Source organism: Cyphellophora europaea, assembly GCF_000365145.1.
Source record: "Cyphellophora europaea CBS 101466 unplaced genomic scaffold supercont1.3, whole genome shotgun sequence".
Classification (NCBI taxonomy): Eukaryota; Fungi; Ascomycota; class Eurotiomycetes; order Chaetothyriales; family Cyphellophoraceae; genus Cyphellophora; species Cyphellophora europaea.
The window spans coordinates 2,922,410-2,945,953 of record NW_008481809.1 but is presented as its reverse complement, the minus strand read 5'-3'; the positions used below and the strand labels follow the sequence as shown (position 1 = coordinate 2,945,953).

Sequence of the window (23,544 nt, the reverse complement as noted above, 5' to 3'; positions counted from 1 at the left end):
CCCCCCGGCCATATCATGCAAGCTATTCATACACCTCGTCTGCCTCTTTTTGAGTCCGCTCGTAAACGTGCTAATAAGCTTTCGAACAGCTGCAACTGCACCTGGTGTCAGAAACCCGGCTATAATATTCTAAAGCTCGAGAACCCCGAAGACTTCCAATTGCTTACTCCGGCTTCCAAAGACGAGATGGGAGACTATGCGCCCAGGAAAGCCGAGGTCGATGGCCACCGTTATTTCTGCAAGACCTGTGGGACGCACATTTACCGCGAGGTAAGTGACAGGGTGTACTCTCTACGCATTCATGAGTTCTCTTCGCTACTCTGCCCATCAGCATAAGTTGCGGAACAGCAATTCACACAAAGGTGGCGCTGATGCTGATTCCGCTACACAGGCGAAGTACACCTTCAACGGCCAGCAACACGAGTCGTTCACTGTTAATGCTTTGAGCATTGATCAGCCGCAAGAAGGTATCGATCTGAGTGAATTGTCGTACTCCTACTGCGACGGGCTCACGGTATGGACTCTTCCGCATGACCCATCCAGTCTTTTCTTTCTTGTATCTGGCTGACCTGGGCATAAGAACAAATTCACGACGGGTGACAAGCCGTTCCCAGGAGGTGCTCCGTGAGGGCGAGGCGCAGGACTTCTGGTGCCGGTCTCGGTATGCGATAGGACGGCCCATAACTCGGTCGTCTGAAGTGCTGCAAAAGCTTTGAACCTTCTATACCACACTCCGAACTTGGCTTACCGTTCCCAGTCCTTGTTCTCTGTCATTCTCCGTAACGTGACCGGTTTCCTTGGTATATGCACGGACCGTATGTTGGATTGCTCGTTGCCTGCATGCTACCAGATGGGCGCACTTGCTGTATGACAGCGAGCATACCTCGAGCGAAGGGTATGCAATCGAGGGTTATCATATGCCAGACTTATGAGGCAGTGAACGAGCTCGTCGTTGGACACGTGTAGACCTTCCCAGACCAGAAGAATTGTATGTACAGCAGTACTCAGTCACGACTTCGGTGTCAGTCGATGCCATCAGCAACGATAAGACGGGCCTAGAGGGCCATTGTAATGCTTGGTCCGCACAACAACGGCAACTGGAGTCCATATGAAATACCCTGTAGCAACGCCGATGTCGTGGTGAGAGACTTTACCAGGATTCTAGAACAAGGTACCGTATTTCCCCAGGTCCTATGTATGTTGCCCAATGAGCACACTAGGAGGTTGATGAGTAGCTGCTATCAACCGCCACGACTGACTGATGCTAGAGAAGGGCTCGTAAGGTCGAGCACATGGGACGAATTACCTGTTCCTAGTGGTGGATCGGCACTCGGCGCCTGGGCTTGGGGCTACCGAGAGAAGCTCCTGAGCTTTGAGCTTAGCAAAGGCTTATCAGCAGTCGATCGGGTGCTTAAACGTGCCCTGGCTGACGACGAACGACCCAACCTCTGATCCGTCTTTCACGGTACTTGACTATGCCGCTTCTTCCAGACACGTTGACACGCAATCGAGCACACCAGCGAAATGATGCTGACAGCGTCACTCGACAAGTCACTGATCACGGTGCAACCCACGTGCTGCAGTGACGCGTCGCCGGAGAAGCACACTAACTACCCTTCGCGCAGCCCTCGTAGCCTTTTTCGCTAGCGATAACAGCCGCCCATCGGAGTTACATCATGCATTATCTCGAGGGGTGTGATCGTCGCTTCTGGTAGGTTGAGACGCTTGCACAGCTGTTGTAGCTGCCGCATCCAGCAAGAGGCGTTCTTCTGACCCTCCCCTCCCTGGCCTCAAGCAGCCACTCGGCACGCTCCTTCCGCTCAGACAACCTCAATGCAATCCAATCGAGCTTTCCAGAGAGTCGTTTGTCGCGAGCCAAAATCTTCGTGCTAGGATTTAGCCAACTCGTTCAGTGAGGAGCTAGCAACCGCTTTTCACTTTCTGGAAGTGATCACCTGCCACGCGGTCATTCATATATGGCCACATTCGCTCACTGGTCGCATCTCATACTGCCGCATCGCCTGGTTTGAATTATTTGGTCACCTGAGGCCTCTTGTGTCCTCTGCGCACTGTCATGGCAGAAAAAGAGATCAAGGAGTCTGGTGCTCTAGACAACACATCTAACAGCGACCGTGACCTCGTTGTCGCCGAAGGCAGCGTCGCGCAGACCCAGAAGTCGCGTTGGGAGAGAAGCTGGCCCGTGATCGCTTGTGGCTCTGGTACACGCGCCGCGCTTCATTCACCGTCGCTTATCCGCTGACAACGTCAGGTCTCTTCTCCGATGGCTTCTGCCAAGCTATCATTGGTCCCGTCAACACCATGTTGAAGATCTTGTACAAGGACGAGTACACCGGGTCATCTGCACAGCAGAATGTCGCATCCATCGCTTTTGCGGGCACTGTCCTCGGCCAGCTGGTCTTCGGCTATTCCAGTGATCACTGGTCTCGTCGTCATAGTTTGCTCATCTCTACAATCATTCTGATTGTCTTTGCCGCTCTGGGTGCTGGCTCTTATGGTGCTGGTGGCTCAGTCCAAGGCTTGTTCGCAGCCCTGACCGCATATCGCTTCCTGCTCGGTATCGGTATTGGAGGAGAGTATCCGGCTGGGTAAGTCATCGGCAGAAACCCTGACTTTGTGTTTACAACTGACTGCTCAAGATCCGTGGCTTGTGCCGAGTCTACCGGCGAGCTGAAGAAGGGTCACCGCAATCGCTGGTTCATCTTCTTTACGAATTTCATGATTGATAGTGGCTTCGTGGTAGCCTCTCTGGCCGCCATGATTGTCGTCCTTGCAACCACCGAGAAGCATCTGAGAGCAGCGTGGAGAATTTGTCTCGGTCTCGCCGTCATCCCTCCTCTGTCACTCATCTATCTCCGAATCAAGCTGAAGGAACCCGAGTCCTACTCACGCGCCAAAATGACCAACTACCCTTGGTGGCTGATTATCAAATTCTACGGCTTCCGGCTGAGCGTCGTCAGCTTGATCTGGTTCATCTACGACTTCTCGAGCTACTCTTTCAGCATCTACTCCTCCTCCTGGCTCGCGTTCCTCCTGCCTTCAGACGCTCCTCTGTGGAAGTCCTTTGGGTGGAGCACAGTGATCAACTCATTTTACATCCCAGGTAGCTTCCTTGGAGCATTCGTGTCAGATTATATCGGACCCAAGTACGCGCTTGCATTGGGCGTGGTCCTTCAGGGCGCCATCGGCTTTTTGATGAGCGGGATCTACGGCCACCTGGACCAAGCCAGCCACGTTGGCGGCTTCGTCGTTGTCTATGGTATCTTCCTCTCCCTCGGTGAACTCGGCCCGGGAGATAACATCGGCCTCGTCGCTTCCAAGACCTCTGCCACCTCTATCCGCGGCCAGTACTACGGCATCGCCGCGGCGCTGGGTAAGGTAGGCGCCTTCGTTGGAACGTACGTCTTCCCCGACATCATCGCTGCCGCCGGCGATGACGTGATCAAGCAGGGCCAGTACCCTTTCTTCGTGTCGTCTGCCCTCTGCATATTCAGCGGCATTATCACGTTGCTGTTCATCCCCTACATCGGCCAGGATACCATTGACCACGAAGACCAACGCTTCAAGGAATACCTGAAGCAGCACGGGTACGACATCGAATCCCTGGGCACACAGGAATTCAAAGAGAGACGGCGCTCAATCCAGGCTGGTGCTTGAAAGCTAACCCTTGGATAATTTTGATGCAGGCAGGTAGCAAGTGCTCTCTACCGTACATCTCGCACGTATCACCAGCGGGGCCTATATAGTATTGCGTCTGCCCACCGGGGTGTGGCCTTGTAGGACTCAACAGATTCAAGTAGCGATCATAACTCCGAGCAAGATAGTTGTTATACTAGCACTGGATTCGAAATCCCGAGCTCACCCCCGTGACTCTTCAGGCATGTATATGTTACCATTGACGTCGGTATAGTGGTTAGTTTGGCAGCCATGCAATACCGTCCGGTAGACGGACCGGATCAGAAGTCACCTCACGAGATGCACAAAACGGTGCAACATGGAAGCAGCAGCGATCGACATGTTCAACGGCACAGCTAGACGACCTATTTCATCCCTGCGACCCTCCATCCATCCATACACCACCGCCTCCTCCATTACCAACCCTCCTCCTCCCCTCCACCCTCCAACCAAGCCCAGCCCAGCCCAGCCCACGCACTGGCATCTACCGAACCCTTGAACTCGCCCTTGAACTCGCCCTCGCCTTCGGCGCCTTACTACTGCTCCGACTCTTGGCCTTCTTCGGCTTCACCACCTCCTCTTCCTCTTCTTCTTCCTCATCATCATCATACTCCGGCTCCGGCGTCAACAACTGCTGCTGCTTCTTCTTCTTGCTCTTCGTGGCCGCACCAGCAGTCGCCTTCTTTTTCTTCGGCGGTGGGGGCGGCGGTGTCTCCTCCTCCTCTTCCTCTTCCTCTTCCTCGTCGTCATCATCATCCTCCTCCTCGGGCTCGGGCTCATAGACGGGTTGTTTCTTAGCCTTCTTCTTTGGCTTGCCATTCATGGTTGCGGCGGCGGCGGCGGCGGCGGCTTTCTTGCCGGCTTTCTTCTTCGGAGGCGGAGCGGGCTCATCTTCCTCTTCCTCTTCCTCGTCCTCGTCCTCCGGTTCCTGGTAGGCGGCTTTCTTGGGTTTCTTGCCGCTCTTGGCCGGGGCGGCTGGGGAGGCTTTGGCTTTCTTGCTCTTGCTGCCTTTCTTCGGAGGAGGGGGCGCGGGTTCGTCCTCCTCCTCCTCCTCCTCCTCCTCCTCCTCTTCTTCGTCTTCTGGCTCGTCGTCCTCATCTTCGTCCTCCTCACCATAGTCATCCTCCTCTTCCTCCTCGCTCTCAGGTGGAGGGGGCGCCTTCTTGCCCTTCTTGGTCTTCTTCTTTGGCGCCGCCTCCTCTTCGGAATCGCCGGCGTCCATCTCCGCTCGCTGGCGTTTGATGTCCTCGAGCTCAGCCTGCACGGCCTTGCTCTGCTTCTTGATGGCGTTCAAGATCTGCTTGTCGGTCTTGGTGCGCTCGATCTCCTCGAAGACGTACTTTTTCTTGTCTGGTTGTGGGACGGTCTGTCCCGGCGCTGGAATCGGAGTCTTGCCTTGGGCGGTGTTGGGATAACACCAGATCGAATCGGCCTTCTGACTTCCGTTGCGGATGTAAGTACCCTCACTGCGGGGCAAATTAGCATGTTGTTTTGCAGTTGCCAACATTGGTCGCTCGGATAGAGCACTTACGCAAAGAGGCGTGCCTCAAAATTGACCATTGTTCCATCAGTCAGCTGAACATCGACCAATTGGCTTGCTAGCTCATCCTTTACGGGCGTCTCCCACTCGTCGTTCTCCTGATCCGTCACAATCAGAATGTTGAACTGCTTGAACGTCGCTTCCATAAGAGCAGCGCCCGCGCTTTTCAAGAAGCTGGAGCGAATGTTGAAGTCGTTGTCATCGCTCTGCTCCAGCTTTTTATCAACCCTGGCGATTGCTTTATCCTGCTGGGCGTACTTCCGATTAATGCTTGTCTGCTGTACGTCGCGCTCGAATTGGGCTTGCTTCTCGTCATTGTCTTCGATTTTGTTGTCTAGCGCGTTGGCGTCCTTGCCTGCCTGAATGGAGGCGTCGGCGAGCTTGTCGTTGCGGTCACCATCGCGCCGGTCTCTCTCTCTTGTGACGTTCATTTCGTCGTTATGCATCTTCATGTCGGCGTCCAGCTGCCGGGCCTGCATCTCCTGCTGTTTCTGCATCATCTGCTTTTCGTGGGCTCGGTTGGCGGCGCCATTGATCAGGTCGCCGATGCCACCGGCGATGGCACCTAAGAACGCCATGTTTGCGATGTGCGATGAACGTCTCTGGGAGTGTAATTGAACGTGAGAACGTAAGTCTGATTCGAGACTGGGTGAAGCAAGGGCTAAAGACCTAGGATAAGGCACAGGCGAGTGGCAAGCAGCTCTGCTGGTTGGAGAAGGAAATCATCATCTCGAGCGCCAGGAGCGTGGCCATCAGGTATATATAACACTGTCGGTACACCTATCTTTAGAAACAAATGGCTGGTAGCCGCAGATAATCGATTTGTATTGTAAGCAATAAAGCATCAGCCCGTCTCCAGCTGGGGGTCAGCAGCGACAGGGCCGCTTATCTCGCGCCATAGATAACCCTTTCAAGTGTCTCCATTGCTACAGTTTAGACTGATGGCGGGGCAGCCGCTGAGAACTCTGGTATTTGAGTCAGCATATGTAGGGTAATCGATTACTTCTCCTGGGAGCAACTGCCACTGCACTCGAGGCCGGGGCTTCTGGTACGCGTGGCTGGATGTGCCATTTTCGGTAGTGCTCAAGGTCTATAGCTCAGGCGCGATCGCTAAATCTGAGTCAGATGCAGGAGGGCCTACCGCAGTGTTATACACGGGACCATGATTGTATACTCCGGACCAGCATGGCCGTCCTCATTTGGAAAGTGCCCTCTGAAGGCCGAACGGATGCACACGATACACCGCCAAAGAGAAGGTCAACGAGGGTGCATGAAGGTCATAACTTCCATTGGTAATTAGTGCGGGCGGCGGAGTGTCCTGAGCGTAGTGAGAGGACTTGAAGCGGGCTGACAGAGGGCTGGTGAGCAGATGAAATTGATTACAAGCTGATGTTGGCCGCAGCTGCCGAAAGGATTCCAGATTTCAAATGACTGAAAAGGCAACCTCGCCAAGACCCTACCTCTTCCCCAGCCTCTCACCACACATCGCATGATCTCGCTTACCACTTGATCTCAGCTCACTCGCGACCGTGCTGAGTGAAAAGGCTCTGGGTAAAGGTGCCTCAATTTTGTTTTACTAGTGGCCAGGTTGGAATAGGGCGATGGGAGCTCTGGCCGTAGCCTTTTTCGAAATGCCAAGACATCTACTGCCTGAAATTCTTTTCCCCATCGTCGCAAGCTCAACTGGGTTTCAAGCCGCGCAAAGGTAATGTCACAGTGAGTTCCTGAGGGGCTGAGGGATAGGTGCTACTCAAGAGTACTTCAGCAAGGTCCAATCCTCAACGCCGTGGTCTTGACTTTTTCCTTCGCGATAGAAAGTCGATTACTGCGTAAGTCTGTATGGCATCAGAGGCCCATTCAGTGCCTCCGCATGCGAGGACTTGTGACGCCGAGGTGGACGCCCTCGTAGATCAGAAGTGTCTCAACCTCCTCATGGCCCCGACCATGCGCCACTCTGAGAGCCTTCTCCTTCTCATCCTGGGACACCATTGGATAGCGCTGAAGGATTTCACTGACCACTGCCTTAAACCCCACCTTTGCCGCGAATTCCAGGGGCGTGCGTGCCCAAGCTCTGTCCACAATGCCGGAGCGCTGTGCCTCGAGCACTTGGATGTGGTTGATAATTCCAGGCCGGCTGAAAGTGCGAATGGCAAGGCTAATCAATTCCATTTCTGTCGCAATGGCCTGGGACGCAGAGAGGTGCTGAGTGATCCATGATCCAGCATAGTACGAAAAGGCCCCGTCTAGATCAGACGGCGGCGACTTTCGGAGGCATAGTCCCTCCAGCGCCAGATACGTCAAGCAAGCCTTTGCAATCATGCTTTTGGTAGAATCCAGCTCAATTGCATAAGTCTGCAACGCAGGATCTTTCGCCTGAGTCAAGTAGAGCGACAGAAAATACTCTTGAACGGAGTAGTGCATGAATGTAATAGAACCATCCGGTAGAGTGGTCAGTAGGTTGTGGCAGGCGTGCAAAATGCGATCGGTATTCTTGACGATGTCAAGATCTGACCAATGTCGTGCGGCAGGATGGATGGCCAGCGCTTCAGCTAATTCATATCGATGCAGTCTGCGAAATGACCCAGCGAGCCAGGAAAATGTGGTTTTCGCGATTTGACGGAGCTTCTCTGGCTGCCGATCTATTGCTTGGAGGACTCGGTCGTAATGAGCGTACAGATCTTCCGGTAGGCTCTGGAGCGAGTCCAGTATCTGTCGGTCGGTGATATGACTACAGACGTAGTCGATCTGATACTTCACCCACAGGAACCTGCGAGAGTGTCAGCTTGCCTCTAGCAGCTCCAGAGCGAGGAGCCTTACATCCCGTTCGACTGGCTCGTCAGCGATGTCGATATCGTATCAACCAAGTCAGCCTCATCCACTACAAGACTTCCTTCTGCAATTCGTTGTTCGAGTTGTCCGTGTACGTAGGCTCGAATATCAGTGTCAACGTTCGTTGCTTCGATCGCAATTGTCGGCACTTCCGAGAAAGCTCTGTATATGTCGGGCTGTACTCGACTCGTGATGAAGATCTTGACTGTTGGTGCTTTGAGCGTTGAATATCGTTCTACCAGCTTCTGCAGCAGAGGTAGAAGCCATCGCCCCCTGTCAGGACACTCGTCCAGCGCGTCAAATACCAGCACCGTCTTTCGAAACTTTTCGATCAGGTATGCCAGAAGATTGGCCGCATCGCCCGGCTTCGTGTTGTTCGAGGGCACTGCGATGTCTTTCATAGATAAGTTCTTGCAGTTCGGACTCAGTTCATCGTACCGGTCTTCAACTCCGGTTGGTAGGTACGGGAGCTGCGTGACGAGTTGACGTAGATACGATCTGATGAAGAAACCAGGTTCTTTCTGATCGCGATAGCTGCAAAACACATGGGCGAACGCGGTATCTGGTCTACCGCCGAGGTCTTGCTGGAGGTAGTCAGAAACGATGGAGGCCAGTACCGTCTTCCCCACCCCTGGATTCCCGTGGCACCAGAGAAGAGTGGATTGTTCGCTTTGAAGCCAAGTTTGAAAATCACTGTGCTGAAGCAGCCATGATCCAGATTGCTCATATCGATTGGACAAAACGTGCTCTTGAGTGGAAGCGTAATCATCATCAGATAACCATTGGATGACCTCTTTTCGCTTTTGGATTCGCCGCTGTTCTGCTTCGTAGTCGCGTTGTTGCTGGGAGAGTAGCATTTCCTGATAACTTCGATCCATAAATTCGATGTCTTTTGCATACATTACTGTGCGTGCTTCACGGACAATCAGTTCCGTGTGCCGTTCAAAACGAGCCCTAGCAGCGTTTGCAGCATGGTCCACTTTATTCCAGACAGTCCGTCGTAGAATTGTGAAGGAGATTGCAGTTCGTATCTTCCCCGAGAGTTCATCGTGGAAGACCGTCCAAACGTGGTAGCAGATATCGAGCAGGTCGGTATAGGCTTGCACAAGGAAGCGCCGCACCTCAGGAACGTCCCGAAACAGTGTTATAGCATATCTCTGCAGAAATGGCAGATGGTCCGTGATCATTTCGAGGGTGGAAGATATGGATTCGAAGTAGGCATGAAACCGGAGGCCCAAGCTGAGGGTCAGACGAACCGCCCCAACCACGAGGGACGAGATATGGGGATCGTGCTGGATCGCAATGACAACCGATTCAAAAAAACCATCGAGACAACGCATGACCTTCTCGGCGCGTTGCAGAAATCGGCGTAGACGACTTTGGTGCGTGTGCGTCTCGTTGGACTTCGCTAGCTCGGCGACGAATGCTTCCAGGTTGACGGGTTCTTGGAACGCACGTTTGACACCATTGGGCAGTGTTGCGACATACTGGTTCAAAGCCTCAGCGAAAGCATGGTTAGGACCCGCATCTTGCTCTGATGACCTGGTCGCTTTAATCTGGGAGCATATTCAAGGCCAAGGGCGTACATACTGCACAGGCTCGAGGGGAGCATCTGTCGAGGTGCTATCCTCAGCGGGTCTGCGGCACGTCAGTTGCTAGTTTGTACACCTGGAGTGCCCATACTCATGAGAACTCGATGACACTCCCTCTAGAGTGTCGTTAGCAGGCTGGGTGGGCCCGGGATCATGAGCAGTCTGCTCGCCATTGCCCAGCCGCAGCGGAAGCGACATCACACGGCAATATGTTGCTAGGTATCGAACAAGCTTACTCCGCGCTCTCCATCACGTTGGAAGGAACCATTCTTGGGATGCCGTCCGGTTTGAGACGGGGTCCTGCTCGATCATGCTAAGGCGGCGGTCCGTAACGCGAGTGTGTCTGGCCGCACCAGGCGGTGCTTGACAGGTCGACAGGCCGACAGGCGCCAGGCGGGGCCAGAGCACGGGGCCAATCAAGTTGGGCTGTTCCCATTGCGCCCCCCAGCGCCAGCCTCGACGGCATACAGCACCAGCCTGCACACACAGCACTGCCACCACCATGGCGTTTGTGGCATTGACTGCCCAGACCTCTCCAGTGAGCTCGCTTTCTTCAGATGTGAACTTGTCGGATACTTTCGCGAAGCGGTGGCGTCCCTCGCTGGATCGCATTGACTCTGGTGTCTCCCCCAGTAGCCAAGCTCTTCGAACAGCACCTCACAGCCGATTCCACAACCTTTCGCGTTTCAACATCTACAACACAATACTGTTGGTTTGATTAGCAGAGCTCCAGTCCACACCAAACAAACCCTCACCAAGAAATCCTCTCCACAGCCTCCTTCCCTTCCCCCTCTCGACGAACACACAACCGCAAACTCAACCAAAACCCTCACGCCCTGCGGCCTCCTCACCTCCCCCATCCACCCCCACCTCTCATAAACCCCCTCCCCCATCGCCCCCAGCCCCTCCAACCCGCTCACACACCTCCGCCACTCCCTTCCACCCACCCTCTCAACCCTGCTCCCAAACAACACCACCCTCACCCCCTCCGCCCTCCCCACCAACTCCCCCAGCCACCCCTCCACACACCTCCCACAAACCCACCCCCTCCTGGCCTCCACCACGATCTCCACCTCCCTCACCCCCTCCCACACCCACCCCGGCACCACGTCGCCCGCAAGCGTGTACTCGCGCCAGTCGCGCCACCGCCCCTGCACGCCATCATACAGCCTCGCAGGCGTCGTGAAGAGCACGGCGTGGCGCGCCGCGCGGCGCGCCACCGGTGAAATCTCCGCGTGGAGGAGGCGGCAGGTCGATACGATGGGTTTGAGGGCCACGGGGTGGCTGGTGAGGGAGAGCAGGTGGGTGGTGGGGCTGTAGGAGACTGTGAGGTGGGTGGTGCTGAAGAGGGCGGTCCAGATGAGGTGGCGGATTTCGGTAGGGAGGAGGAGGAGGCGGGAGGATTGGGGGTTGTCGGGATGGGGTCGTAGGCGGGTCTGTGATGGTCGCGGCGGTGGGAGGGTGTGGTGGGCGAGAGTGAGACGCTGGAGAGGCCGGATGGGGAGACCGTGGCGAGAAGGGTTGGGCGCGTGCTGTGAGGCGGGTTTGGGCATCGTGTACGTTGTTGGGGCAGCATGGGAGTGAATAGGAGGCAGTTCACGATGGTGACACGAGTTTCTTATATTGGATGCCAGAGAGTGGATCCCCCGCCCAAGGTGCTCAATATCCATTTTCATTCTACCCATCGGTCTCAAGGTGCTCACATGGATGCCAAGAAGCCTCAAGCAACATCATTTGCACTGGTGGGGCGCGGTTCAAATACTACGAATATCAAACGCCTCCCTCCCTCCTCTTTATTTATATCGCCATCACGGTGCAAGGATCTCCGCCGCCCTCTGTACCGCGACCGCGGCACGCGTGACCTCGGCCTGCGCCTCGGTCAGATTCCCCGCCACGACCGCCTCGGTGACACCCGGCCATGTGACGGGAGCATACCCGGTATCCAGACCCGGCGCGAAGACGACGTGGCGGAAAAACTCCCGCCTCGGCATCCCGCCATTCGACACGAAGCCGCGCTGGTAGTCACGCAGTTTGGTGTTGATGAGCGTCACCGTGTCCTCGTCCATGTCGCTCGTGTACAGCTCGGCAAAGGCCGCGGCGGAGGCGTTGAAGGTTTCGATGGCCGAGACGATTTCCGAGAGGTCGAGCTCGACTTCGGCGTCGTCGATGGTGGATTGCAGGTCGGCGAGGTAGGCGGTCATCTCGGCGCCGTAGTTCGCGCTCTCGAGCGGCAACACGTCCTCGGTGGCCATGTAGTAGGTCAGCAGGGCCACGTACTGGCCGATCGCTTTGTGGTATGCGAAGTCCGGGTCGGCAAACGTGGACATCCAGTGGTAAGTATCGTAGTTGGAATGGTAGTGGTAGACTGGATCCTCTGGGCCGGGACCGGCACCGATATCAATGGAGGAGATGCCGTTGTTGTGCAGGAAGGCGGTGTAGTCGGACCCTGAGCCTAGCACGCCGATTTCGCCTGTCTCAGACCAGACGTCGTACATTGTGACATTGGTCAGGCCGTGGAAAGGGTAGACGATCTTCTTCATAGCTTCCATGGCAATGGCGTGGAAGTCAGGGGTAGCGGATACATCTGGGACGGAGCCGGACACGGCAGTGTCGAGGTTGATGTAGGCAACGTTGGACGTCTTGATCCATGGGATGTATTCCTCGACCCATTCGGTGGAACCGAGTAGACCGTACTCTTCGGCGTCCCAAGATGCCAGGACAATGGTGCGTTTTGGCTTCCAGCCAGTCTGGAGGAGGGCTCCGAAGGCTTTCGATAGCTCAATCATACAGGCACTACCTAGAAGGACATGTTAGTAGGCGCGTGTGCTGGTCACGTGGTTTCGTAAATCACCTGAGTTTGGATCAGCGGCACCTCCAATCATCCAAGCGTCGCGGTGGTTCCCAACAACGACAACCTCATCCTCGTTTGTGCCGTTGATGACACCAACTGCATTCCAGATGGGAGTGATCTTGTCTTCCATGACGTTACTCATAGACAAAGTCACGCCAGTAGTAGGACCAGAAGAGTAGCTGTAGTTCGCGGCGCCAACCCAGTTGGTGCGATTGATCTCGTCGCCTGCGGGACCGTTGCCGTCCAGGGTCTCCAACAAGGGAAGGGCGTCCTGCCAGGAAATTGGAATGGAAGGGATGCGTGGTGTCACAAGTTCAGTGCCTGTGCGGGGCGAGCCTTCTTTCGAGGGATAGCTGCAAGAAATTAGCTTCGAAAGCTTTGCAGCACGTTGTGCTTACCCGGGAGTAGTGGGATCGCCTGGATACTGGCTGAGGAATTGTACACTGCCTAGTAGAGGTCAGTAAATCCGCATCGGCATCGCAAAGGCTGAACAAGCGTGGAATATGATCCCATGGTAGCTTCGACACACTGTCTCAAAGCGCAGCACGGCACCATCTTCACTCCAACCTAGCTTTGATGGGGAATACTCACCCTTCTGTACACTCGTAGGATTGCGAGCATAGCCTTCCGGATACGCCGCATAGCCGTTCTGAGTCGTCACGTTCCCGTCATCTGCAATGTCCGTATAGATCAAAGTCCCAACCAGACCGTACTGCTGCGAATTCTTGACCTTCAATCCTCGGAAAGGCCCGCCATACCTAGCCAAAGCGATCTTGCCTTCCAGCTCGACGCCGAGCTCTACCAGGCGGTCAAAGTCGACTTGCTGGCCGCGCCCAACGTAGACAAGCTCGCCTTGGGCATCCCCTGTCCAGGAGTACCCGTGAAAGGTGGGAGTTCGGTTTGGCCAGCCGGTCGTCTCATCCTCTTCGAGCACGTCTTCTGCGAGCGAGGGTGTGTACACCGAGCCGTTGGGATATGTCAGGGTCACCGACTTGGAGACTGGGTAGTTGAGGTACGTGTCTGCTTGTTGTCAATTTGGATGTATCGGCTCTCGCTCTTGACCTACAATACGTGGCCAGGCCCGACTGGAATCCATTCTCAGCCCAGCGATCTGCAGTCCACTGGGCCTGAGATTGATTGGATCCAGCTATATGCAGGCCATGGGTGTAGTAGTAGCTCCAGGTGTCGATATCAGCTGCCTCGAAGCTACCGAGCAGGACCGATTCGTTCTCGTCGAGCGCCGGTGGGAAAGCGGTAGCTTCCTGGCGCTTGGTGAGGCGTTGCTCGAGGCCGTGAAACTTTTCCACGTGCTGCACCTCATGCTGGCAGGCGCTCACAACAGCGACCACTGCTAAAGCACACGCGAAACACTTCATGTTGGCTAGTCAGGACGTGCGGAGAACGTAAGAGAGAACCCGCTATCAGAGTCGTCTGCCCGGAGCTGCAGTCATTAAGTAGCAACGAGCTATCACCGAGCTGGCGGCCAACGCCGTTTACTTGAGCAGGGCAGGGACATCGTACTCGCGCGGGCAGCTCGGTGATTGACATGAATCCGACTGATAGCGGAAGGTGGTAGCACAGGCACAGCACGCCATGTGCTCTCCCGTACGCACCACGAGCTCGATCAACTCACCTCAACCCTATGAAATGCAGCGACGATAAAAAGAGCATGCACGAAAGCCTGGGCATGACGTGAGACTCCCAGGATCGAAGCTCATGGGCCGCGAGATAAGACTTGACCTATGTTGATTTGGAGGGTTCGTGCAAGGAACTGACTTGCGGAGATGCAACGGAAGACGCAGGCGGTGCTCTGTAGAGTTGAGCCGGACGCTCTTGGCAGGAGCGGGGGAGAGGGGGAGACGGTGGGGAGGCCTGTCATTGACTCCGTGATGGAGGAATGTGACCGGGGTTCAGTTGGAGAGCGCGGGCAACGGGACGATCTGGAGGGGCGAAAGGTACCGGCGATGACGGTGCAGATCAATAATAACATTCGCGCACATTGCAGATAACTGGAGGGCCAACTTGATGGAAAGTATCCAACTGTACCTTGATAAGGCTGGCCATGGCCAAGGCATCTTCCATACCTGTACGGAGTATCTGCCTGCAGCATTGGGAGCAGACAGGTACCCTTAGCGATTCCTACCGCCGGCACATGAGTTCGGTTCTGAGCCAAGTCGGCAAGTGAGCATGAGTTGTCAACTCTTTGATTTGTCGTGCTAAGAGTCTATGTACTTTTCAAACCTCGCCCAGCAAGGCGAGATGTGACATGCGATCTTTATACTGGTGATGGATACAATTGACGGCCTGATTACTGTTCCCAAATAATTCGTAACCCTCGCGCTAGGACCTTGAAAACACCCGTCGAAGCCACCGAACGTTGACTTACAGCATGAACATGCCGAGACCAAGGGCACCCATGGTCAAGAAGGTGAGCTGAGCACCACCAAGGCGGACGGCGGCGTCCTCCTCGCCGGAGCTGGAGCCGCTACCGCTGCTGCTGTTGCCAGACGAGCCACCCACGCCGTTGTCGCCCTCGCCAATGTCAACCCGCTCGCCAGTGCTGATGGGCTCGCCACCGGGAAGGTTGCTCTCGTCCTCGGCGAGGATGTTGAGGGCCAGGTCGGAGACCTCATTGCCGTTGCTGCCGGTCACGCGGTGGCCAACGGCAGTCTCGGTGATCTCGGTGACACCGGTGGGCCATTCACCGTCAACACCGTTGCGGATCAGGTCGGCGATCTCAGACAGTTGTTCGGGAACGGCGAAGCTCTCGGTGAAGTTGGCGCCCATGAGGAGGTCGAGGGAGCACTCCGGAGCAGTGCGTTCCATGGCAGTGCGGTTGGTGGCGGTAAGAGTGGCGAGGTCCAGCTGGTTGAGCTGCTCCTGGAGGAGATCGTAGTCCTCGAAGAGCTCGACATCGCCGCTGTCGTCAATCTCGACCAGACCGTAGTTGTTGGGTTCCTGGCTGTACTCGTAGACGACGCCGCCGGAGAAGACGCCCGTCATCTCAGTGCCGTATAGGGCACCGACCTCAGTGAAGGGGCGAGGAGCGACCAGGTTGCAACCGTATTCAGACATGAAGATGGGAATGGTGGTGTTGCCGAATTGCTCAACCAGAACATCATACTCGGCATCCTCCATGTTTGAGTCGCCGCACCAGGCGTACGAGTTGAGACCAAAGAAGTCAATCTTGGAGGCGGTGTCGTTGGCCAAGTTGCAGGCCATGTAGTTGTAGGTACCGGCCAGAAGAGGACGCACATCGGCAGCAGAGTAACCGACAGGGACCTCACGGTCACTGTGCTCGGCAAGGTACTCCTTGATGTCACGGGTGACAGCACGGATGTAAGCGGGAGCCATGGGGTGCGAGTCCTCGTTGATAACCTCATTGCCGCTGAAGAAAGCGAGAGTGTTGGGGAAGTTCATGAAAGCCGAGACAGTCTTGAAGACACGCTCGAGGTAGCCCTCGTTGTAGGACTCCCAGGGAGCCACACGGTTGAGCGACTCGTTGGGAAGCGGCGAGTTGACGTCGATGATCATGTAGATACCGGCGGCATTGAAAATGGAGGCACACTCGGTGTGGTCGGCATCAGGGTCCAGGTTGTAGACACGGATGGCGTTCATGCCGAGGCGTTGTAGGATGACGGCATCTCTTTGGCAGACCTCAGCGTCTGTGAGAGCGTCATTACCATCGCCATTATAGCCACCAGATCCACCAGGTTGGTATCTGAGGGCGAGTTAGCGTCGCATGCTCGTGCAGTAGGTGGTCATGGACTCTTACGCAACACCAATGATCTGGAAGCGGGTACCGTCAACACTGTTAACGAAGTCGGCACCACGGACGACCATGGGAGTGACGGCAACGGTGGACGTGATCAGGGCGCTGAGCGCCGCAACGGCGGCTCCAATCTAACACAGACGGTCAGCATCGGGCCATACGCAAGGGGATCTTTCGATACGTACTCGAACCATCTTGACAGTCAAAGAGCTGATTAAAGGGTTAATTCTAGCGAAAGGACAGGTGAAGAAGCTGTTGTGAGAGTGAGAGGACGTCTGAAGCGCAGACTACGCAAGTTAGAAATCCGGCAGAAGTTGGCCGGTGGATGGAAGAAGGGGAAAATAGGATGATACAGAGACAGGAGAAATTCAAGTCGGAGGGGGAGAGATATCATGGACGAGCCAGCTGCGGGTTAATCTACACAACCTTGACAAGCCGGGCGGCGCCCAGCACGCGGGTTTCAAGGGGGCAGGAACTAGCATTGCTTGAGTGACGGAGGAGAAAGCAGATGCGAGCACAAACGAGAGCGCAAGCAGGGCGGACGGCATCAAGCCAAGGGCTGGGCACCCCGTTTCCAAGCCCGATCAAAACTCTTGAATCTCTTTCGGGCCAAACACGTCGCGCCTCCCTGAAACTCCGTGTTGCTCGCCACCCACCCAAGCATTTGCCAGCGAGGCAGTGCAACCAAATCCACCCTCCGCCGAATCTCTTTCCGTACCGCATTCGTGCGCGATGTGCATTGAAGCACGTCTCCTATTTGCACTTGGCGGCTTGACAGTCCGCCCACTGCTCCACGACGCGTCAGATCATCCTGAGACTGCTCCAGGTCGTGTCGGTCAGCGTCTGGCGAGTGGATGAGATACAACATACTTGATATTGGATGGGCAATGTGCCATGTCAGGGCAAGCAGAGGATCTTCATTAGGTTGAAGTTGACAAGGCTTGAGCTCAAGCTCGGCGTCTCGCCGCCAAGCCTCTGTTTGTTTGGCCCCGGCTAACTTTCCTCATCTGGGTCCCTGGCATATGGATCTGCTGCCATCGTCGAGGTGGCTACTGTCCACAGTATGCTCGCTCAGTGCGGTACCACAGAATTAGATCAGATCCTCATCCGCCCCAGCTCTTGCTCCAGGTCTCGCGCAATGGTGTTGCCCTCTGCTAGTTGATAATTCATTCCGCCCACAGCAGCCCCACACTCCGGACATGTCGCCTGCTCTCTAGCAAGCCCGCAATTGCCAATGGTGAAAGGATGTCCATTGGGACAGTAGTACCAGTGACCCGTACCTCTGAATTCGCTGCTCATCGCCGCCACGACCGCCCGCTTCTCTTCATTGCTCACAGCTTGGTAGAATGTATCCTCCCGCAATAACAACTCTTGCGCCGCCGCGACTTCGGCCGCCATACCTTTCGTGCTCCCGGGTTTGGAAACGCATAGACGTTCGGCCTCTTGCAAGTACCCGTGCGCTTCGTTGACCCTGCCTGTGATGCCAAGAGCCTCGCGCTGCTCCCCAGTCTGCGAGTTGCCACGCTCGAGAGCGACCAAGCGGCTAAAGTAGATCGCGGCCTCAACCTCTTGCATCGGTAGGACACGCTCAGTAGCCTCCTTCAGAAAGCCACGGCAGGCCTCGTACGCATCGCCAAAGTCTACGGTAACGCCGACCCCTTTCCAGTCCTGGGGTCCAGTGTATGCGGTGCTGTGCTCTCGGCGGATGCTGAAAAAGTCGGTCAAGATTGCCAAGTCACACCGGATGCTCAGCGACGAAGCCAGCATGCGCTGCTTGCTCTGCAATATAGTGTGGTCACGCGAGTGGGCGTCAGACCGTCTACCGCTTTGGATGCGATGGGCGCGGAGCATGTTGTAGATGCGACCAAAAGGCTGTTCACCTTCCTCCACTTGACGATGGTATCGCAGAATGCGGTTTCGGAGCTTCCAAATGGCGTTGTACCGAGATAAGAGCTGTGGAATGGCCCGCAAGGTCTTCATCATGTCGGCGAATAGTCCCCGAAGCTGGATTTCCGCAGTTGCGGCGGTAGCGTCATCGCCGTTGCGAACATCTTGTGGGTTTCCAAGTGCCTTCTTCGCGAGAGCAGCCTCCTCTCTATCCACCCCTTGGGAAAGAGGCACGAATGATGAAGAACTCCAGCTGATGAACTTTTTCGTTGACTCATCCAGGATGGTCCGTCGCCAAATTCGGTTGTACCGCTGCAGGTTGGCGATGGGCATCCGGCAATTGACGCATAGCTGAAGCTTGGTGGAGAACGGGCGCGAGTCGCCTTTCAAGCCGAGGACCCTGCCGTCGGCATCCAAGTTGAAGTGGTCAGAAATGCCCATGATGCCGTCCAAGCTGGACATGGTCAAAACATGACCACAATTTAGTACAAAGCAAGGATTCTGATCGAGATCAACCTCCCGGTAATCTGTCAGCTCAACCCAATCGACCGTTTGTTTACCGATCTCATCGCTACAGCAAATCTGGCAGAACTCGGCCGAAGGACACGCCTCACCGCATGTACTGATACACCGATGGCCACAGGTCAATGTCTTTGCACATCTCAGTGAGCATGGCATGATATCACAGGGTACAGCACAAGGCAATTGACATAGCCCGGAATGCTCGCAGCCGGCTGTACATGGCTGTGCACAGGGGGCGCAGGGTTCGCAGCACTTCTTGCCACATCGCGAATGCTGGCAAGATGTGTTGCAGACCTCCTGACATGGTGCGCATTCTTCGCCGTCGTGGCAAGGCATCTTACAGTAGTGGTTGCAAAGGGTAAAATTTCTGCCGCATGGCTGGGAGCATCTGCCATGATTTTCCTCAACAACTTGTCCGTTCTTTCGCGTCCGGCATTCGAAGCAGCGGCGTGTGCAGAGGTGACCGCAAGGAAAGGCTGAGTTACAGATTGCTCTGCATGCTGTCATGTCGTCGATGTTGTCAGCGCACTTCATCATCTGCGAATGATGACAACCTGGCAGATCTTTCTTCACCAGGTGTGCGCAGCGAGCGGTGCTAATATTCTGTGTGACATGGCATGGGAGAGTCGACACATGATCGCAGGCAAGGCGCACATTGGCAATGGGAACTTCGCACTTTCCACAATCATCGCCGCAGGCCTTCTGACACATGTGTTCACAGCTATTTCTCGCCTTGACACACGGCTTGGCACAGTATACACTGTCATGCAAAACTTGGGCATGGCAACGTGATGGGCATTGGTGCCCACAGTTCAAGCGCTCGGTACACATCAGATCACAACCGCCCTCGGGCGAGAGACGGGCGAAGTCGTCAGCATTTTTGACTGCAATAGGCTTTGCAGGATGTCGAGGGCAGCGCAGCTCTAACGCCGGACCAAGATTGTTGTTCTTGCGAAGAAGCTCGAGAACTTTAGCCCACATCGGCTCCGTTTCGTAGCACGAGGAGTCGCCCACCAAATACATTCCATGCTTGGCCCGACTGAGAAGTACGTTGGCACGGTTTGTAGTCTTCAAGAAGCCGCATTTCTTGTTTTGGTTGCTTCTGACTAAAGACACGACGATGACTTTGGCTTCTTCACCTTGGAAGTTGTCCACTGTTGCTAAGCGGAGAGTGCTCAGCAGAGTCGTCTTTGACACGCCAATAGCTTGTCCAGCGGCGAGACCATCGCTCATGCCATGCTTCTCAAGGTCGTTGACATCGCGATCGTCGACAACTATTTCAAAGATGCTGCTCAAACGTTGCTTTAGCAGTCTCAACTGTCCCAGGTATGGTGTCAGGATTGCAATATCGGCAGCTTCATATTTGCATTGCCGCACTAGATGCTGCAAGAGCGCTGCGACGACATCGACTTCAAAGACATTGGAGTATGACGTCGAATCGTCCTTGCCGTCTTCAGACACTTGGTGGTCCATCCAGAACAGTCTTCGGCTCATGCCGACTACTGGTGGATAACAACTGACACCTGCATGATCTTGCAATTTGGGGTACAAAGTCTCGCGCACGAGTTCTGATATGGAAGGATGCATGCGTCGCTGGATCTCCAGTGTCGTAAAGGGAAGTCTAGGCATTGAGGGAGCACTCGGCTTGATCAGTCTCTCGAAAAGCGACATATCCAGCGAAAAACGCTTTCCGCGGGGATTTGCAGCCTCTAAATCGTAGTTGCAAATTCGTGGTCGCAGCTGCTCGTGGTCACCGATTAGGATACAGTGCTCGATAGACGGGATCAATGCCGTTATCAGATGACCTTCCAGCACTTCGCCAGCTTCCTCGCAGATCAGTACTTTGCTTGGTAGACGTCGGATAAGATCAAGTCTTCTTGCAAGACCGGAGGTAGTTAGTCCGATAATGTTTGCCTGAGAAAGACATCGTAGGTCGCGTTCATCGAAACATTGTCTAAGACCAGTTCGCTCGGTGGAAAGGTCTTCGAGCAAGATTTGCAATGATGCACAACGACGGCTCTGGACAGCTTCGACCCAAGAGTTGTAGAGCATTTGTCGTTCTCTGGAATCGAGAGTCGAGAGCTCTGCGTCATGGAGGTCGCTCAGAGGCCGAATCACAGTTGTCTGTCTCGCTACTTTTGCTCCTCGAGGGCGGAGAAATCTCTCTTCAGCAGGCCGCTTGTCATAGCTGACGGTTTGGAAGCCGTCGTCCTCAATCTGAACTTCCAAAAGCTTCTGCAATTGTCGATGGTGAGGACGATGTGAACGCTCCAGATGGTGGCAAACATCCAGCCAAGATGGGCCGTTATGGAGGTCGACGAGAGATTCTGTGATCTGCCCCTGTAGTAATTCGATAGTGCGATGGTGAATCGCCTGTTGCTGTCGCTCAGTTCTGGTGGTATCCATGCCGCGTACCACCTGTTTCAGATTGACGGCTTGCAAGGCCACTGACTTAGACTGACCTCCAATCCTAATAATCTGGCTGACTCCGTCCTCTAGCAAGTGCTCCAGAAGTTGATCGAGGGCATGGTTGGTGTAGCAGACACAGATGATGGGACCAAGCTTTGCTGCAGTCTTGTTGGCAAGGATCGTTCTGATTAGGGCGCCGCCACAAAAAGACTTGCCGGTGCCTGGAGGACCTTGGATGAGGGCTAGCCGCCTACTCAATGCATCAACTACTGCAGTCCGTTGAGCGTTGTCAAGGGTCGAATGCTTTGATAAGAGGTCAAAATCAAACTTTTGGCCGATCTTCAAAGCTATGGCAACTTTTCCCCCTGTCAACGTACTCAGGTTGTAAGAAAATCCCGGCAATCGCGCGTACTGAGGCGGTTCGTCGAGGCGAGCAGCTCGACCTGCGATTTGTGTTGGGGCAAGCAAATCGGCGAAAGGGGTGTCCAGCTTTGTACTCAACCTCTTTAATCCCTGTAGAGTATGATAGAACGATGGCAACAGGATACCTGGGAATTCGCACAGTACGAGGGGCTGACGCTTGGAGGCTTGGAAGCAATTTTTCGCACGTGTTAAGCAGTATCCGTAGGGTTCGATCAGCTGGGTGAAAATCGTGGCTCGCTTGCTGTCTTCATACAAAGAACGACGATCTTGAGCTACCTGTTGATGGTTCTTGGCCGCGCTTGGCTCGGGGCAGACAGCAAGGAAAGCAACGAATCCATCGGGGCCAACAAGGCACACGAGTGCTTCATTCTGGAGAATCTTGGACGACTCCCACCATTTCTTTCGTTCAGATCTTGACTTCGCTGCAAGACTGTAGGGCTGCTGGACTGAGAGTTTCATCGCAAGTCCTTGAGTGGTGATTTGCAGCCGGCGGAGCTGAACTCCTTGATACACCATAACACGAGTGCCATATTTCGCCCCATTGTCGTGCTGTGACGTACGGTTGTTAGGCCGACGGATCGTCTCAATCAGTGAACGGACCGCGTCGCGCAGCTGGCCGACTGTATCTTCTCGCAAGAGTCGAAACTGCCGATCGATGAGGCCCTCTAATCCAGGAACATGCAGCTTCTCAGGGTCTATTACAGGCAGATAATCCGAGTGTAGAGATTTCAGTTCACCTCTTGTTGGTAGTATCTCAATTTGATTGATATGCTCGTGGTCGTTGTCGTGCCGAGGACCTCCTGGATGAAGGCTCCCAGGGCCATCTACCGCAAGCTCGAACGTAGCCATTGTAGTGAGTGTGGTTCTGTTCGATGGCTCGGGGATAGACTGTCCTATTCCCATAAGCGCCTCAATATGCTGCAATGCTTTCTCTGCATTCAGGCGCGCAGTTGTCCTCGGAGAGTCTGTGGCGGCAATGAGGGCCGAGAAGGCCTCAATGACGGGAACGAGGTTCCTATCGATTTTTGCGGTTCCTATGACCTCAATGAGACTGTCCAGGACGAGAACGCACGCTGTCATTTCTTCTATGTCGGACTCGTCAGGCTTCTCGATTGTCCCAAATGCTGCAAGCACTGACTGGAAGAATTGCACACCACGTGTCCCATCTCGGCCGTAGAGAACGGTGTGAATAGATGCTATTGCATCTTCTAGGAGTGCGGAATGAATGATGTCCGGATGGGAGAGCAGTTTGACCAAGGGTGCGGCTCGGTTTCTCAGGAAGGAGTGGCACTGTCCAAGATCCTCGGGCAGCGCGGCTGATGCAGTGAGATGGCGAATCTGGTTCGAGCCCACTGGGGTACTTAGGTGCTTCACTACTCGTTGCTTTGTTTCAATGTGAGGAGTGTTGACCAACGCATAGGCTGACGCAATCCACGAATCCAGAGCACTATCCGGAAGTGTGAGTGATGGATCGTTTTGTACAAGTCCTAGCCACGTTGCTAACGTTTTATAGTCGGCGTTTGGAACATCAAAAGCTCGGGGGGGTTGCGGCGCATGGTTCGTCTTGGCTATCGGGCCTGCAGCATGCGTGAATGTGCAGCGATGTCCATACTGACATCCACCTGGCTTGTTATAGAACCTGCACACCCCTTGTTTCGGCCTGTAAAGCCGTTGGCATTTGTCTAGATTGAACAATGTCCTTGGGGAACGAAAGTGCTTACCGTGGTCTGTTTGTTCTCTGCATGATCGCCAAAGATGTATCGCCGCAGCTGTTGAGGTCACTGGAAAAGAGAAAGGAGAACAGAAAGACACCAACATGGATGCGAGTAGGTTTTCCAGTAAGGGCAGGCCTTGGGCAACAAAGGAACAGCTCCAGGCAACAGCCTGTCCCCGTCCGTCAAGACATGCAATCGATAGGAGTTTAGTGGTCTTGGGACCCAGGCTGACCAGTTGTCACCGGTTGGTGAGGCGAGAGCCGTAGCAAATAGATAGGCGGGACCACCCATGGGACCATGGCGGTAAAGTC

At 54.9% G+C, this 23,544-nt stretch overlaps 7 protein-coding genes across 7 annotated transcripts in view; 2 read left to right on the top strand and 5 right to left on the bottom strand.

The window, feature by feature from the left end:
* The window catches only part of HMPREF1541_04033 (uncharacterized protein), a gene marked incomplete at both ends in the record, with an annotated part of 810 nt that extends 182 nt beyond the window's left edge, over window positions 1-628 (top strand). The window contains 3 exons of the mRNA XM_008718381.1: window positions 90-270; window positions 392-514; window positions 581-628. Of these exons, the coding sequence (XP_008716603.1) occupies window positions 90-270; window positions 392-514; window positions 581-628 (352 nt within the window). The remainder of the gene's footprint in view (window positions 1-89; window positions 271-391; window positions 515-580) is intronic.
* Window positions 629-2,074: 1,446 nt separating this feature from the next.
* Window positions 2,075-3,675, top strand: HMPREF1541_04032 (uncharacterized protein; the record flags this gene model as incomplete). Its single annotated transcript, XM_008718380.1, has 3 exons — window positions 2,075-2,219; window positions 2,270-2,606; window positions 2,658-3,675. The coding sequence occupies 3 exons, from the start codon at window positions 2,075-2,077 to the stop codon at window positions 3,673-3,675; spliced, it is 1,500 nt and encodes a 499-aa protein (XP_008716602.1).
* A 502-nt stretch (window positions 3,676-4,177) lies between these two features.
* HMPREF1541_04031 (uncharacterized protein) lies at window positions 4,178-5,811 on the bottom strand (the record flags this gene model as incomplete). The annotated part of the gene is made up of 2 exons (XM_008718379.1): window positions 4,178-5,159; window positions 5,225-5,811. 2 exons carry the CDS (start codon window positions 5,809-5,811, stop codon window positions 4,178-4,180), a joined length of 1,569 nt encoding a protein of 522 aa, XP_008716601.1.
* A 1,279-nt stretch (window positions 5,812-7,090) lies between these two features.
* On the bottom strand, window positions 7,091-9,852 carry HMPREF1541_04030 (uncharacterized protein; the record flags this gene model as incomplete). The annotated part of the gene is made up of 4 exons (XM_008718378.1): window positions 7,091-8,000; window positions 8,051-9,604; window positions 9,653-9,700; window positions 9,746-9,852. The coding sequence occupies 4 exons, from the start codon at window positions 9,850-9,852 to the stop codon at window positions 7,091-7,093; spliced, it is 2,619 nt and encodes an 872-aa protein (XP_008716600.1).
* A 1,610-nt stretch (window positions 9,853-11,462) lies between these two features.
* Window positions 11,463-13,881, bottom strand: HMPREF1541_04029 (uncharacterized protein; the record flags this gene model as incomplete). The annotated part of the gene is made up of 5 exons (XM_008718377.1): window positions 11,463-12,451; window positions 12,506-12,858; window positions 12,904-12,948; window positions 13,093-13,525; window positions 13,572-13,881. The coding sequence occupies 5 exons, from the start codon at window positions 13,879-13,881 to the stop codon at window positions 11,463-11,465; spliced, it is 2,130 nt and encodes a 709-aa protein (XP_008716599.1).
* Window positions 13,882-14,887: 1,006 nt separating this feature from the next.
* On the bottom strand, window positions 14,888-16,471 carry HMPREF1541_04028 (uncharacterized protein; the record flags this gene model as incomplete). Its single annotated transcript, XM_008718376.1, has 3 exons — window positions 14,888-16,226; window positions 16,281-16,408; window positions 16,463-16,471. The coding sequence occupies 3 exons, from the start codon at window positions 16,469-16,471 to the stop codon at window positions 14,888-14,890; spliced, it is 1,476 nt and encodes a 491-aa protein (XP_008716598.1).
* Window positions 16,472-17,372: 901 nt separating this feature from the next.
* Window positions 17,373-23,262, bottom strand: HMPREF1541_04027 (uncharacterized protein; the record flags this gene model as incomplete). Its single annotated transcript, XM_008718375.1, has 3 exons — window positions 17,373-18,618; window positions 19,516-23,157; window positions 23,240-23,262. The coding sequence occupies 3 exons, from the start codon at window positions 23,260-23,262 to the stop codon at window positions 17,373-17,375; spliced, it is 4,911 nt and encodes a 1,636-aa protein (XP_008716597.1).
* Between the last annotated feature and the right edge of the window lie 282 nt (window positions 23,263-23,544).